Source organism: Pseudophryne corroboree, chromosome 4, assembly GCF_028390025.1.
Source record: "Pseudophryne corroboree isolate aPseCor3 chromosome 4, aPseCor3.hap2, whole genome shotgun sequence".
Classification (NCBI taxonomy): domain Eukaryota; kingdom Metazoa; phylum Chordata; class Amphibia; order Anura; family Myobatrachidae; genus Pseudophryne; species Pseudophryne corroboree.
This window is the reverse complement of record NC_086447.1, coordinates 253,726,736-253,740,378: the sequence shown is the minus strand read 5'-3', so window position 1 is coordinate 253,740,378 and position 13,643 is coordinate 253,726,736. Positions and strand designations below refer to the sequence as shown.

The 13,643-nt window shown below is 49.2% G+C and overlaps 1 protein-coding gene across 1 annotated transcript in view; it reads left to right on the top strand.

Annotated features, from left to right (window-relative positions):
• Positions 1 to 789: 789 nt before the first annotated feature.
• SELENOT (selenoprotein T) overlaps positions 790 to 13,643 on the top strand; it is a 51,697-nt gene continuing 38,843 nt past the window's right edge. The window contains exons 1-2 of the mRNA XM_063916040.1: positions 790 to 1,034; positions 5,555 to 5,665. Of these exons, the coding sequence (XP_063772110.1) occupies positions 886 to 1,034; positions 5,555 to 5,665 (260 nt within the window). The 5' untranslated portion in view covers positions 790 to 885. The remainder of the gene's footprint in view (positions 1,035 to 5,554; positions 5,666 to 13,643) is intronic.

Genomic DNA, 13,643 nt, shown 5'->3' with positions numbered 1-13,643 from the left:
GTACACACTGATAGATATATCTGCAGATCAATTGATCTGCAGATATATCTATGGACGGATCGGGCAGTGTGCTGTGCATACACACTGCCCGATCCGTCGGGGACTGACGTCATGAACTGGGCGGGCGTGTACACACACACCCGCCCAGTTCAGCCGTCAATCACCGCCGGCTGCCGCAGCATGTGTACGTGCAGCCGGCTGGTTGCCCGTACACACACAGCGATGCGCCAATATATCGGTAGATATATTGGCCGTCGGCTGTGCTGCTGGGCCGACGCGATATGTCTGTGAACGACGGAGTTCACAGACATATCGCCCGTACACACTGGCCGACGGACCCGCGATATATCGGCCATTCAATAGAACGGCCGATATATCGGCCAGTGTGTACCCACCTTTAGGAATGGCCATCAACCATCGATAATTCAGAATCACTGATGGTTATGGCCTATATAAAATTATTTTTCCATTGATGGGGGAGAACCAGATGGTTTCCCTGCTTCCATGGAACAGAATAACAGATTATTTTTTTATTTATTTTTTCAAGGTGTCAGGACATGAGTATAGCCCAGGCCCTCGCAAAGCCCCGCCCCCAGGTTATGATTGGGCCACGGGTCAGTCAGTTAAAGAACAGGGATGACTATTGGTTAGTTAAACGATCGATGGTCATTCCTTGCATAATTGGCAACCATCGACGGCCACTTGCCATATCGCCATCGTTGATAACCACACCAATGGGCATCCCTACAGTCACTCCCTTAGTAATAATGGCCGCGGCGCCGCCTCCTCACGTTGCTTGTGCTTCCGTACGTTACATCCCCTGTACGCGATGACGTCAAGCAGGGCTGTTCCTCGGCTCCGGCAGAGATAGAGCCAGAGGCCGGGATGTCGGTGCGGTTCTCCCCGTGGTTGCTGCTGGTGAGCGGCGTGCTGGCCGCTGTGCTGAGCGGGGCCGCGGCGGACGGTGATGGGCTGCCCAGCAAGAAGCTGCGGATGCAATACACGGCCGGCCCGCTGCTCAAGTTCCAAATCTGGTGAGTATGCCGGGTGCCCGGGCCTGTGCTGCCGCCTGCTCACCTCCCTCTCCCAGCCGCCGCCAGCAAGGACACCCGGCCTGTACACTGGCAGCAGCACTCCTGTTACATGTATGTTACATGTATGGTGCGCAGACTGAGCCCCCTCTTCCCACCTCCATGGTGGGATCAGGCTGCCGCTCTTCCTACCGTGCCCAGTGTTCCTCAGCCGGTGCTCCTACCTGCATTGTACTAGCACCCGGATCAGTATGATTTGCCAATGGACGGGATGCCGGCTGTCCGTATACCGGCAGCGGCATCACGTCAGCCCCCCCCTTAAGGCCCCTATCCCTCACCTTTTCCCTAACCCTCCCTTGTGGGTGCCTAAACCTCCCTTCCCCGATGCCTAACCCTAACTTCCCCCTCCAAGTGCCTAAACCTAACCCTCCCTCCCCGGTCCCTAACCTTCCCTGCTCCCTAATGCTAACCCCCCCCCCCCCCCCCCTTCTCCTCCCTAAACCTAACCACACACACACTGGCAGAATGCCAGCGCGTCCCGCTGTGATGACGATTGGGATGCTGGCTGTTGGTATTTTGACGCTGGCATCGCGAATGGAAGCGGTATATATACACTGGCATTGCTTCTTCCTTCGGGATCCTGGCGTCGGTATATTGACCGCCGGATTCCCATCCGTCCAGATTGTAACTGCTTCCCGGTATTACTGCATATTAATATTACACATCCATCTGGTGTGTATGTGTGTGTATATATATATATATATATATATATATATATATATATATATATATATATATATATATATATATATATATATATATATATTACACATTGGGGCAGATTTATTAAGCTCGGTAAAGTGGAAGGTGATAAAGGACCAGCCAGTCAGCTCCTAACTGTAATTTTTCAAACCGAGCCTGTGACATGGAAGTTAAAATCTGATAGGCTGGTCCTTTATCACCTTCCACTTTATCACTTCACCGAGCTTAATAAATCTGCCCCATTATTCGATGTAAGCCACAGTACTTCTAATTGAGACTATTAATATAATATGTAATTGAGCAATTTCTTGCACTGTGGGCAGAGTATTCCTATTGTTTCATACAGAATACACAAGTCCTATATGTACAGATAACAACCCAATTCCTGGTGTAGTGCCTCCTGCAAGCAGTGTTTTTAATATTTTTGCTCATGTCCCCATAGAGGTGCTCAGGGAATGTAGCGAATATTGCCGCACTGTAATGCTCGCTGCTGGACAGTGTGGTGTTTGGCGCTACATTGCTCAGAATTTAATTTCCTTTAAAATGTGTGAGCGGGATGACTGTCTTTACCTTGTAACCTGAATTTGAAGATAAAAATTCCCGGAGCTATATTACTGCTTCTCGGATATTTAATAATGATTTTCTGTAATGTGTGAACACCAATACGGTTTGGTAAATGTACTAGTAAACACCCACTGGTAACAAGAGAAGCATTATAAATAAATGTATATGTAGATTTTCCTTTTAGTTGTTCAGTTACATGCAGCTGTGCTTTCTTAAATGTTTCATGGATAAAACTGCAGTTATGTAGTGGAAGTACAAAGGGCGGACCAATAACTAATTCTGGTTAGAGAAAATGAGGGCTCGGGGAAAAGAGGCATGAGTCCCTTTTGAACTAGTTATGTCTTGAAATTTAATACCAGGGATTTACATTTTTCTGCTTTTGAGAAATAGGCACATGCCACTATGTTAGAAGTTGGTGGAGTAGTGCTAGTTGGCAGAAGTTACTTCATGGCAGCAAAAACTCAAGATCTATTATTATTAACCTTTATTTATATTGCGCCAAGAGGGACCCACAGTGCCCAATTACGAAGTACATAAATGAAAAATCAAAACTGGACAATAGTGACTTGCAGTTGTAGACATATAGAACAGGTACAGGGTAAATAAACCTAGTTGCATCAGCAGATGACACTGAGATAAGTATCAGGGTGGCAGAAACCATGGGATTAGGTGCTGCTGAAGATGTTTACCACTTTTACACTCGCACTCCCGGGTCACTCCCGGGATGCATCCCGGGATGCATTCCCGGGACTGACCCCTTTCACACTGCATTAAGACCTGGGATCGACCCGGGACAGCCCCATTTACACTGATCCCGGGATATCCCTGCAAATGCATTAGTATGTCATTAGAAATGGCCTTGGGCTCAGAAAAGATGACATCAGCTTTTCTGAGCCCAAGAAAGCTCCAATCCAAGTCCTTTTAACAGTCCCGGGATAGTGAATCCCGGGACGGACCCTTTTACACTACACAGCTTCCCGGGACGGTCCCGGGTTCAACCCTGCTTTTGACCTGGGATGAAATCCCGGGATGCTCGTCCCGGGAAATTGTCCATGTACCCATTTACACTGAGAAGAATCCCGGGATGATGCGCGTTCACGTGCAATATCCCGGGATTTTCCTGCGAGTGTAAAAGGGGTATAAGAGAAGGATAAGCACATGAGGGTTGAGGGCCCTGCTAGTGAGAGCTTACATTTTAAAGGGATACATTTATCTAAAGATAAATGTATCTATGTAAATGTGCCTCTTCTCCTCAGTTGTAGAGGCTGGTGTGTGCCCAGTACAATGACAATATGGGCAGGTTTCAAATGTGTCAAACCCCCCCCCCTCCTCCCTCCCGAGGGGGGGGGGGGGGAGAGAGAGGTTGTTATGAAAGGAAGCTGAAGGTAGTACCCAGAATGTGTGAAAGGGTGAGTGTTCCTCCACAGTAGTGGTAAAGTACTCCGTTTTGTATGTGTGCCATTCTCTGTTCAGTGTTGAAGGGAAAGTGGGACTTTTTAAATTTTATTTCTTGATACTGGATTGTAACATGTCACTTTAATGAGAGTACACTTAATTAGTTTATGTAAGGGCTTTGTGATGTCTGAGAGAGATAATGGAAGCAATATGAGCTTGGTGTCTGACAGGTGAAGTTTTGCAGGAAATTGAGGCATGTCTTAGGTCTTGACGTTTGAGGCAGCTATTCCAGACCTGCAGGAAAGAATCAGTGTGAACACAATTCCTCCAACTTTCTTCAGGGAAAATGTAATTCTCACCAATGACAAAAGACTGATTGTTCTTTTACAAACATGGCAGGAAGTGCTTTCTTAATGGCTGTCTGTTTTTGGATTTCAAAAGCAGTCAGTTATTAAGTAATAACCTGGCAGTAAATTAACATGGTTTACACTTTGGTCAGTGTTAGTCAGTAGGGCTAGTCTTATACTGTATGTGTACTTTTGAAAACTATCTTTTCAGGGAAAGGTATTTTGAAGACCCGATAGGAACATCAGTCATTCAAAAAGAGATTCTGCATTCAGTTTGGAGAATGTCCTTACTGTGGGGGAGCTCTGTAAGGTGACCTATCTGAAACTGCATTGTGTTGCCGCTTCCATGTTCTAGAGCAGGGGTGGCCAACCAGTCAGAGTCAAAGAGCCAAAAAATCTTGTTAGGTACATCAAAGGGCCGAAGGCGAGCTTGCAAAAATGGGGTGTGGCCTTGTGCCCGCTAGGCCACACCCTGGTATAAAATACATTGAAAAAGCCGGATCCAACATAAAATACATTGAAGAAGTCACTTCCGCATAAAATAATTGAAAAAGCCAGAACCATATGAAATATAATGAAAGACGATTCATATAGTACACTTCAGCTCTCCCATGTGTCACTCCAGTCAGCTTCCCCACGTGTCACTCCTGCTAGCACCCTCCTATGTCACTTCATCCAGCTCTCCCATGTCTCACTCCTGCTAGAACCCTCATGTGTCACTTCAGAGCCCCCCCACCCCAACTCATGCCATTGTAGCAGCTCCTTATTACCCCTTTAACACCACACAAATATCCTGGTATCGACCCAGCAATATGCCGAATCAACACGGGTTGGTGTGCGGTGTGAATGGGCCATGGTCGAATTCCTGGGTCGCCTGACCCGATAATTCAACCCGGGTTATAAGCAGTGTTATTCCTGGATTGAATACCGGGTCAGTGGCAGCGTAATTGGGTTCCCGGGTGATGGGACCCGTTTACTACATAGGGAGAGGCGGCATGGAGATGAGCTCATCTCCCAACGCCGCTGCCGCCCCCCTGCAGCTATGGCAACCGACCCAGCATATTGCCGAGTTGGGAAGCAACCTGTTAGGGTCCAATGCCGGATCCCACCCAGGAAGGACCGTTTCTAATTCCCGGGTGGGATCCTGCATTGGTAATGTGAAAGGGGCTTAAGGATCCTCTGTTTGGCGGTGGGTGTTTTATCTCTAGTTTCTGGCTTCCTCAGTCCGCAGCCCTCGTAGTGCTTCCGCGTGTCTTTCTGGAGTGCAGTGGTTACCAGATCTGTTGTGGTAATGTGACTTCAAGTGTGGGGAGCCACATTTTAAGAAAGAAAGAGCCACATGCGGCTCAAGAGCCACAGGTTGGCCACCCCTGTTCTAGAGCAATTGGCTGTTTGGAAGAAGCGTATTGGATCTCAGAACTAGTTGGCTAACAAAATATCTTTTTCTCTTTGCAGCATTTCCTGAGGTTATCGGCGGGTGTTTGAAGAGTACATGCGGGTTATTAGCCAGCGGTACCCAGACATCCGCATAGAGGGAGAGAACTACCTTCCCCACCCATTTTATAGGTAAGAAAATAGGGGTGTGCTCTCGTTTAGATTAGATCTATTCTTTGAGAGAGCAACATTTTTATTATACACAATGGTGTTTTTTTTTTTTTTTTAAGTTATTTTACTTCGTTCTTAAATGATGCTTATTTCATGCATTAGTAGTATACCTAGGTTATCTACAATAGTTGTGAATGCAGTATCCGAGATAAAGCATATCTGTTCTGTGTCACCACAGGGGAATTACCTCACTCTGCTTTTAGCCCCATTCCCTAGTGTTTTTTTATCGTATTAATCTTATTTTTAATCCATTCTGCATTGAGTAGGTTTTGTACATTTTTCTTTAAGGACCTTAGGGGAAAAAATAAAGTTGGAAATCTGGGTATTTTAGAATGTAATTCATATTTAATACATCTGTTCATGATCTCAAAGATAAAATTGCATTGTTATGGGTAATTGTCGACTGGGAACACAAGGATATAAACAAGCCTATGCTTCACGTGTGCCTTGACTAAAGTCAGCTCGTTACATGGTGAATGAAGTACACATAGCACTTGTATAGGACATCAATCTTTACACTGCGAGTGAAATGTGTCGAGAAGAGGGCTTAGATAACGAGAGGAAAGAGGGCCCTGCTCTGAAGAGCTAACAATCTAGTGAGAAGGGTCGACAGACAGATGACATGAGGTGCAAGCAAGCGGGAGGTAGCCTGATGGCAGTATGCAAGCAAAGCTGAGATGTTCAAGGCATGAGGCAGGGTGATGGAGGAGAGGCCTAATCTAAACCTAATCTTGTAGTTGTATATTATAAAAAAATATATTTCTCTGACGTCCTAGTGGATGCTGGGAACTCCGTAAGGACCATGGGGAATAGCGGCTCCGCAGGAGACTGGGCACAACTAAAGAAAGCTTTAGGTCACCTGGTGTGCACTGGCTCCTCCCACTATGACCCTCCTCCAAGCCTCAGTTAGATTTTGTGCCCGGCCGAGGTTGGATGCACACTAGGGGCTCTCCTGAGCTTCTAGAAAGAAAATATATTTAGGTTTTTTATTTTACAGTGAGACCTGCTGGCAATAGGCTCACTGCAGCGAGGGACTAAGGGGAGAAGAAGCGAACCTACCTGCTTGCAGCTAGCTTGGGCTTCTTAGGCTACTGGACACCATTAGCTCCAGAGGGACCGACCGCATGGAACTGGCCTTGGTGTTCGGTCCCGGAGCCGCGCCGCCGTCCCCCTTACAGAGCCAGAAGTAAGAAGAGGTCCGGAAAATCGGCGGCAGAAGACATCTGTCTTCACCAAGGTAGCGCACAGCACTGCAGCTGTGCGCCATTGCTCCTCATACACACTTCACACTCCGGGCACTGAGGGTGCAGGGCGCTAGGGGGGGGCGCCCTGAGCAGCAATAAAAAGACCTTGGCTGGCAAAAATACCACAATATATAGCCCCAGAGGCTATATATGTGATAATTACCCCTGCCAGAATCCAGAAAAAAGCGTGAGAATAGTCCGCGAAAAAGGGGCGGAGCTATCTCCTTCAGCACACTGGCGCCATTTCTCCCTCACAGCTCCGCTGGAAGGAAGCTCCCTGGCTCTCCCCTGCAGTCTACACTACAGAAAAGGGTAAAAAAGAGAGGGGGGGGCACTAAATTTAGGCGCAGTATATATAACAGCAGCTATAGGGGACATAATTCAGTTAGTCCCTGCATTATATAGCGCTCTGGTGTGTGCTGGCATACTCTCACTCTGTCTCCCCAAAGGGCTTTTGTGGGTCCTGTCCTCTGTTAGAGCATTCCCTGTGTGTGTGCGGTGTGTCGGTACGGCTGTGTCGACATGTTTGATGAGGATAATGATGTGGAGGCGGAGCAGTTGCATATAGAAGGGATGTCACCCCCTGCGGGGCAGACACCTGAGTGGATGGACTTATGGAAGGAATTGCGTGCACGCGTCGACTCCTTACACAAAAAATTTGACGACATGCCAAATGCGGGACAGCCGGCTTCTCAGCTCGTGCCTGTCCAGGTTTCTCAAAGGCCTTCGGGGGCTCTAAAACGCCCGCTACCTCAGATGGCAGACGCGGATGTTGACACGGATACTGACACCAGTGTCGACGACGATGAGTCTAGTCTAATGTCCACTAAGGCCATTCGTTGCATGATTGAAGCAATGAAAGAGGTGTTACAAATTTCTGATATAAACCCAGGTACCACTAAAAAGGGTATTATGTTTGGGGAGAAAAAACTACCCGTAGTTTTTCCCCCATCAGAAGAATTAAATGAAGTGTGTGAAGAAGCGTGGGCTTTCCCTGATAAAAGATTGGTAATCTCTAAGAAGTTACTAATGGCGTTCCCTTTCCCGCCAGAGGATAGGTCACGTTGGGAGACACCACCTAGGGTGGATAAAGCGCTCACACGTTTGTCTAAAAAGGTGGCACTACCGCAGTGTTCGCAAATGCGCGCTATAGTGCGTATTTTACCCTGATCTGTGGTCCGGGGACTCACTTTTCTAAACTGTGTGGGTCCCCGGGGACGCGCTCCGCTGAAGCTGGTTGTTTTGTATCAGCTTCCTGTAACAGACGACAGAAGCGGAGCCTTAGCAGTCCTCTAGCGGCGCCCTCCCCCCTTCCCCCCCTCGATCACCTGCTGCAGCATCATGGGGGACGGACCGAGAGTGAGGACGGCTTCCTCCTCCCTCCCCCCCCCACCCCCCGGCCGATCACCTGCTGCAGCCTCACGGGGGACGGACAGCGAGAGAGTGAGGACGGCTCACCCCCCGCCGCCGATCACCTGCTACAGCTTCACGGGGGACGGACAGCGAGAGAGTGAGGACGGCTTCTCTCCCCCCCCCCCCGACCACCTGCTGCAGCTTCACGGGGGCTGGACAGAGAGCAGGGATGGCTCTGCGGCGCGCTACACACTGTGTTGCGGGTGGAGTTGAACGCCAGTGACCGCGTTCTGTGCGGAAGGGTGAGCTGGACTTGGGGTGGCGGCTGGGGGGCTGCTCATATCAGTGGGAAGGCAGAGATGGGGGCTGCATGGCGCCGGCAAGCAGGTGTTAAACACCACAAAAATGTTGCATGGGGTGGGGGTGAGTGCTGCCTGTAATTTATGTGCTGACTGATCAACTTCAGTGACACTCACTGTGCTGGCTGTCTTTGTTGGTTGCCACTGGTTACTGTAAAGACAGCCAGCACAGTGAGTGTCACTGAAGTTGATCAGTCAGCACATAAATTACAGGCAGCATGACTCGAATCCAGTGGTTGCACCAAGTGTCCGAAGTCGGCGGTCAGGATGTTGGCATTTAGTATACCGACACCAGCATCCGGATCGCAGCAAAGCAGACAAGAGTGACGAGTGCAGAGGGTACCTTAACCTCCCACCCCTAACCCTCCGTTTCCCACAGCCTAAACCTAACCCACCCCCTTAGTGCCTAACACTTATACCCCCCCTCTGCAGCCTAACCCTGACCTCCCCAACACCATATCCTAACCCCCCCCCCCCCCCCGACCCGCACGCTAAACCAGTGGCGGCATTGCATACTTACCTTCAGGATCCTGACTGTCGGGATATCGTTGGTGGGATCCTAATCTTGGCGGGATTCCGGCATCGGTATTACGGCTCCTGGGATCCCGACAGCCAGGATTCTGAACGCATACTTCCGATATGATAACAGCCCCGCAGCATTGTCACCCTCCCTCCCCCACAACACTTCTGTAGTGTCTAAATCCAGTCTGAGGCTCCTATTATAGCGGCACCATAAAGCCATTACATATAGAAAATGTATTATTTAATAATGTTGTCCTGTTTTTTAATCATATAATTGTTAAGTGCTCTGCCTGGCACAATGTGTATAACGTGCTCTGCCTGGCACAATGTGTATAACGTGCTCTGCCTGGCACAATGTGTATAACGTGCTCTGCCTGGCACAATGTGTATAACGTGCTCTGCCTGGCACAATGTGTATAACGTGCTCTGCCTGGCACAATGTGTATAACGTGCTCTACCTGGTGCAATGTGTATAACGTGCTCAACCTGGTGCAACGTGTGGCGCAATGTGTATAACGTGCTCTACCTGGTGCAACGTGTGGCGCAATGTGTATAACGTGCTCTACCTGGTGCAACGTGTGGTGCAATGTGTATAACGTGCTCTACCTGGTGCAACGTGTGGCGCAATGTGTATAACGTGCTCTGCCTGGCGCAATGTGTATAACGTGCTCTCCTTTGCTCAGTGTGTATAGGAGGTTCTACCTGGTGCAATGTGTATAAGTGGCACTACTGTGTTGAGTAATGTGAATTGGTACTATTGTGACCACGCCCATTCACCACGAAGCCACGCCCCTAAAAATTCTAGCGCACCTTCGGCGCGCACTGTCAGTCTTCTGTATAGGTGAGGGAGAACCAGTTCTCTTTCTGCCACAAGGTCACCAAAATGTCTAGTTACATCTATAGTGCGGGGTGTGCTGTATGTTACACAGCCCAGCAGCATCGTCACCCCATCCTCCCCCTTGCACCACTTTTGTAGTGTCCAAATCAAGTTTGTCTTTTTATATTTGAATCATTAATAAGACTAATTAAAACCTTCACTCCGATGGGACCCAGAAAAGGACAGGTAGGACCCCAATTTTTAAAAGTGAGGGGTCCCTGGGACCCACTTTTTTTTGGTCTCAGCGCGATCACTGCTACCGTCTCCAGATACGGCCGCCCTCAAGGAACCTGCTGATAGAAAGCAGGAGGCTATCCTGAAGTCTGTATATACACACTCAGGCATTATACTTAGACCTGCTATTGCGTCAGCATGGATGTGCAGTGCTGCCGCTGCGTGGTCAGATTCCCTGTCAGAAAATATTGACACCCTAGACAGGGACACTATTCTGCTAACCATAGAGCATATAAAAGACTCAGTCTTATACATGAGAGATGCACAGAGGGAGATCTGCCGGCTGGCATCTAAAATAAGTGCACTGTCCATTTCTGCTAGGAGAGGCTTATGGACTCGCCAGTGGACAGGGGATGCAGATTCAAAAAGGCACATGGAAGTTTTGCCTTATAAGGGTGAGGAGTTATTCGGGGATGGTCTCTCGGACCTAGTTTCCACAGCAACTGCTGGGAAGTCAGCATTTTTACCCCATGTTCCCTCACAGCCTAAAAAGGCGCCGTTTTATCAGGTACAGTCCTTTCGGACTCAGAAAAACAGGCGTGGAAAAGGCGGGTCCTTTCTGTCCAGAGGCAGAGGTAGGGGAAAAAGGCTGCAACAAATAGCAGGTTCCCAGGAGCAAAAGTCCTCCCCCGCTTCTTCCAAGTCCGCCGCATGACGGTGGGGCTCCACAGGCGGAGCCAGGTACGGTGGGGGGCCGCCTCAAAAATTTCAGCGATCAGTGGGCTCGCTCACAGGTGGATCCCTGGATCCTGCAAATAGTATCTCAAGGGTACAAACTGGAATTCGAGGCGTCTCCACCCCACCGGTTCCTAAAATCTGCCTTGCCGACAACTCCCTCAGGCAGGGAGGCTGTGCTAGAGGCAATTCACAAGCTGTATTCCCAGCAGGTGATAGTCAAGGTGCCCCTACTTCAACAAGGACGGGGTTACTATTCCACACTGTTTGTGGTACCGAAACCGGACGGTTCGGTGAGACCCATTTTAAATTTGAAATCCTTGAACACATACATAAAAAAATTCAAGTTCAAGATGGAATCGCTCAGGGCGGTTATTGCAAGCCTGGACGAGGGGGATTACATGGTATCCCTGGACATCAAGGATGCTTACCTGCGTGTCCCCATTTACTATCCTCACCAGGAGTACCTCAGATTTGTGGTACAGGATTGCCATTACCAATTCCAGACGCTACCGTTTGGACTCTCTACGGCACCGAGGGTGTTTACCAAAGTAATGGCGGAAATGATGATACTCCTTCGAAGAAAGGGAGTTTTAATTATCCCGTACTTGGACGATCTCCTAATAAAGGCGAGGTCCAAGGAGCAGTTGTTGGTGGGAGTAGCACTATCTCAGGAGGTGCTACACCAGCACGGTTGGATTCTGAATATTCCAAAATCACAGCTGGTTCCGACGACACGTCTACTGTTCCTGGGTATGATCCTGGACATAGTCCAGAAAAAAGTGTTTCTCCCGGAGGAGAAAGCCAAGGAGCTGTCATCTCTAGTCAGAAACCTCCTGAAACCGGTATCGGTGCATCACTGCACGCGGGTCCTGGGAAAGATGGTGGCTTCTTACGAAGCAATTCCTTTCGGCAGGTTCCATGCCAGAATCTTTCAGTGGGACCTGTTGGACCAGTGGTCCGGATCGCATATTCAGATGCATCGCCTGATAACCCTGTCTCCAAGAACCAGGGTGTCTCTGCTGTGGTGGCTGCAGAGTGCCCATCTTCTAGAGGGCCGCAGATTCGGCATACAGGACTGGGTCCTGGTGACCACGGATGCCAGCCTTCGGGGCTGGGGGGCAGTCACACAGGGAAGAAACTTCCAAGGACTATGGTCGAGTCAGGAGACTTCCCTACACATAAATATTCTGGAACTAAGGGCCATTTACAACGCCCTAAGTCAGGCAAGGCCTCTGCTTCAAAACCAGCCGGTACTGATCCAGTCAGACAACATCACGGCAGTCGCCCATGTAAATCGACAGGGCGGCACAAGAAGCAGGATGGGCGGAAAATCACGTACTAGCACTGTCAGCAGTGTTCATTCCGGGAGTGGACAACTGGGAAGCAGACTTTCTCAGCAGGCACGACCTCCACCCGGGAGAGTGGGGACTTCATCCAGAAGTCTTCACGCTGATTGTAAATCGATGGGAACGTCCACAAGAGGACATGATGGCGTCCCGCCTAAACAAAAAACTAGAGAGATATTGCGCCAGGTCAAGGGACCCTCAGGCGATAGCTGTGGACGCTCTGGTGACACCGTGGGTGTACCAGTCAGTTTATGTGTTCCCTCCTCTGCCTCTCATACCAAGGGTACTGAGAATAATAAGAAAACGAGTAAGAACAATACTCGTGGTTCCGGATTGGCCAAGACGAGCGTGGTACCCGGAACTTCAAGAGATGATCTCAGAGGACCCATGGCCTCTGCCGCTCAGACAGGACCTGCTGCAGCAGGGGCCCTGTCTGTTCCAAGACTTACCGTGGCTGCGTTTGACGGCATGGCGGTTGAACGCCGGATCCTGAAGGAAAAGGGCATTCCGGAGGAAGTCATTCCTACGCTGATTAAAGCCAGGAAAGATGTAACTGCAAAGCATTATCACCGTATATAGCGGAAATATGTTGCTTGGTGTGAGGCCGAAAAGGCCCCAACAGAGGAATTTCAACTAGGTCGATTTCTGCATTTCCTACAAACAGGAGTGACTATGGGCCTAAAATTAGGCTCCATTAAGGTACAGATCTCGGCTCTGTCAATTTTCTTCCAGAAAGAACTGGCTTCATTGCCTGAAGTTCAGACGTTTGTGAAGGGAGTGCTGCATATTCAGCCCCCGTTTGTGCCTCCAGTGGCACCTTGGGATCTCAACGTGGTGTTGAGTTTCTTAAAATCACATTGGTTTGAGCCACTTAAAACCGTGGATCTAAAATATCTCACGTGGAAAGTGGTCATGTTATTGGCCTTGGCTTCGGCCAGGCGTGTGTCAGAATTGGCGGCTTTGTCATGTAAAAGCCCTTATCTGATTTTCCATATGGATAGGGCAGAATTGAGGACTCGTCCTCAGTTTCTCCCTAAGGTGGTATCAGCTTTTCACTTGAACCAACCTATTGTGGTGCCTGCGGCTACTAGGGACTTGGAGGATTCCAAGTTGCTGGATGTAGTCAGGGCCTTGAAAATTTATGTTTCCAGGACGGCTGGAGTCGGGAAGACTGACTCGCTATTTATCCTGTATGCACCCAACAAGCTGGGTGCTCCTGCTTCTAAGCAGACTATTGCTCGCTGGATTTGTAGCACAATTCAGCAGGCGCATTCTGCGGCTGGACTGCCGCATCCTAAATCAGTAAAAGCCCATTCCACAAGGAAG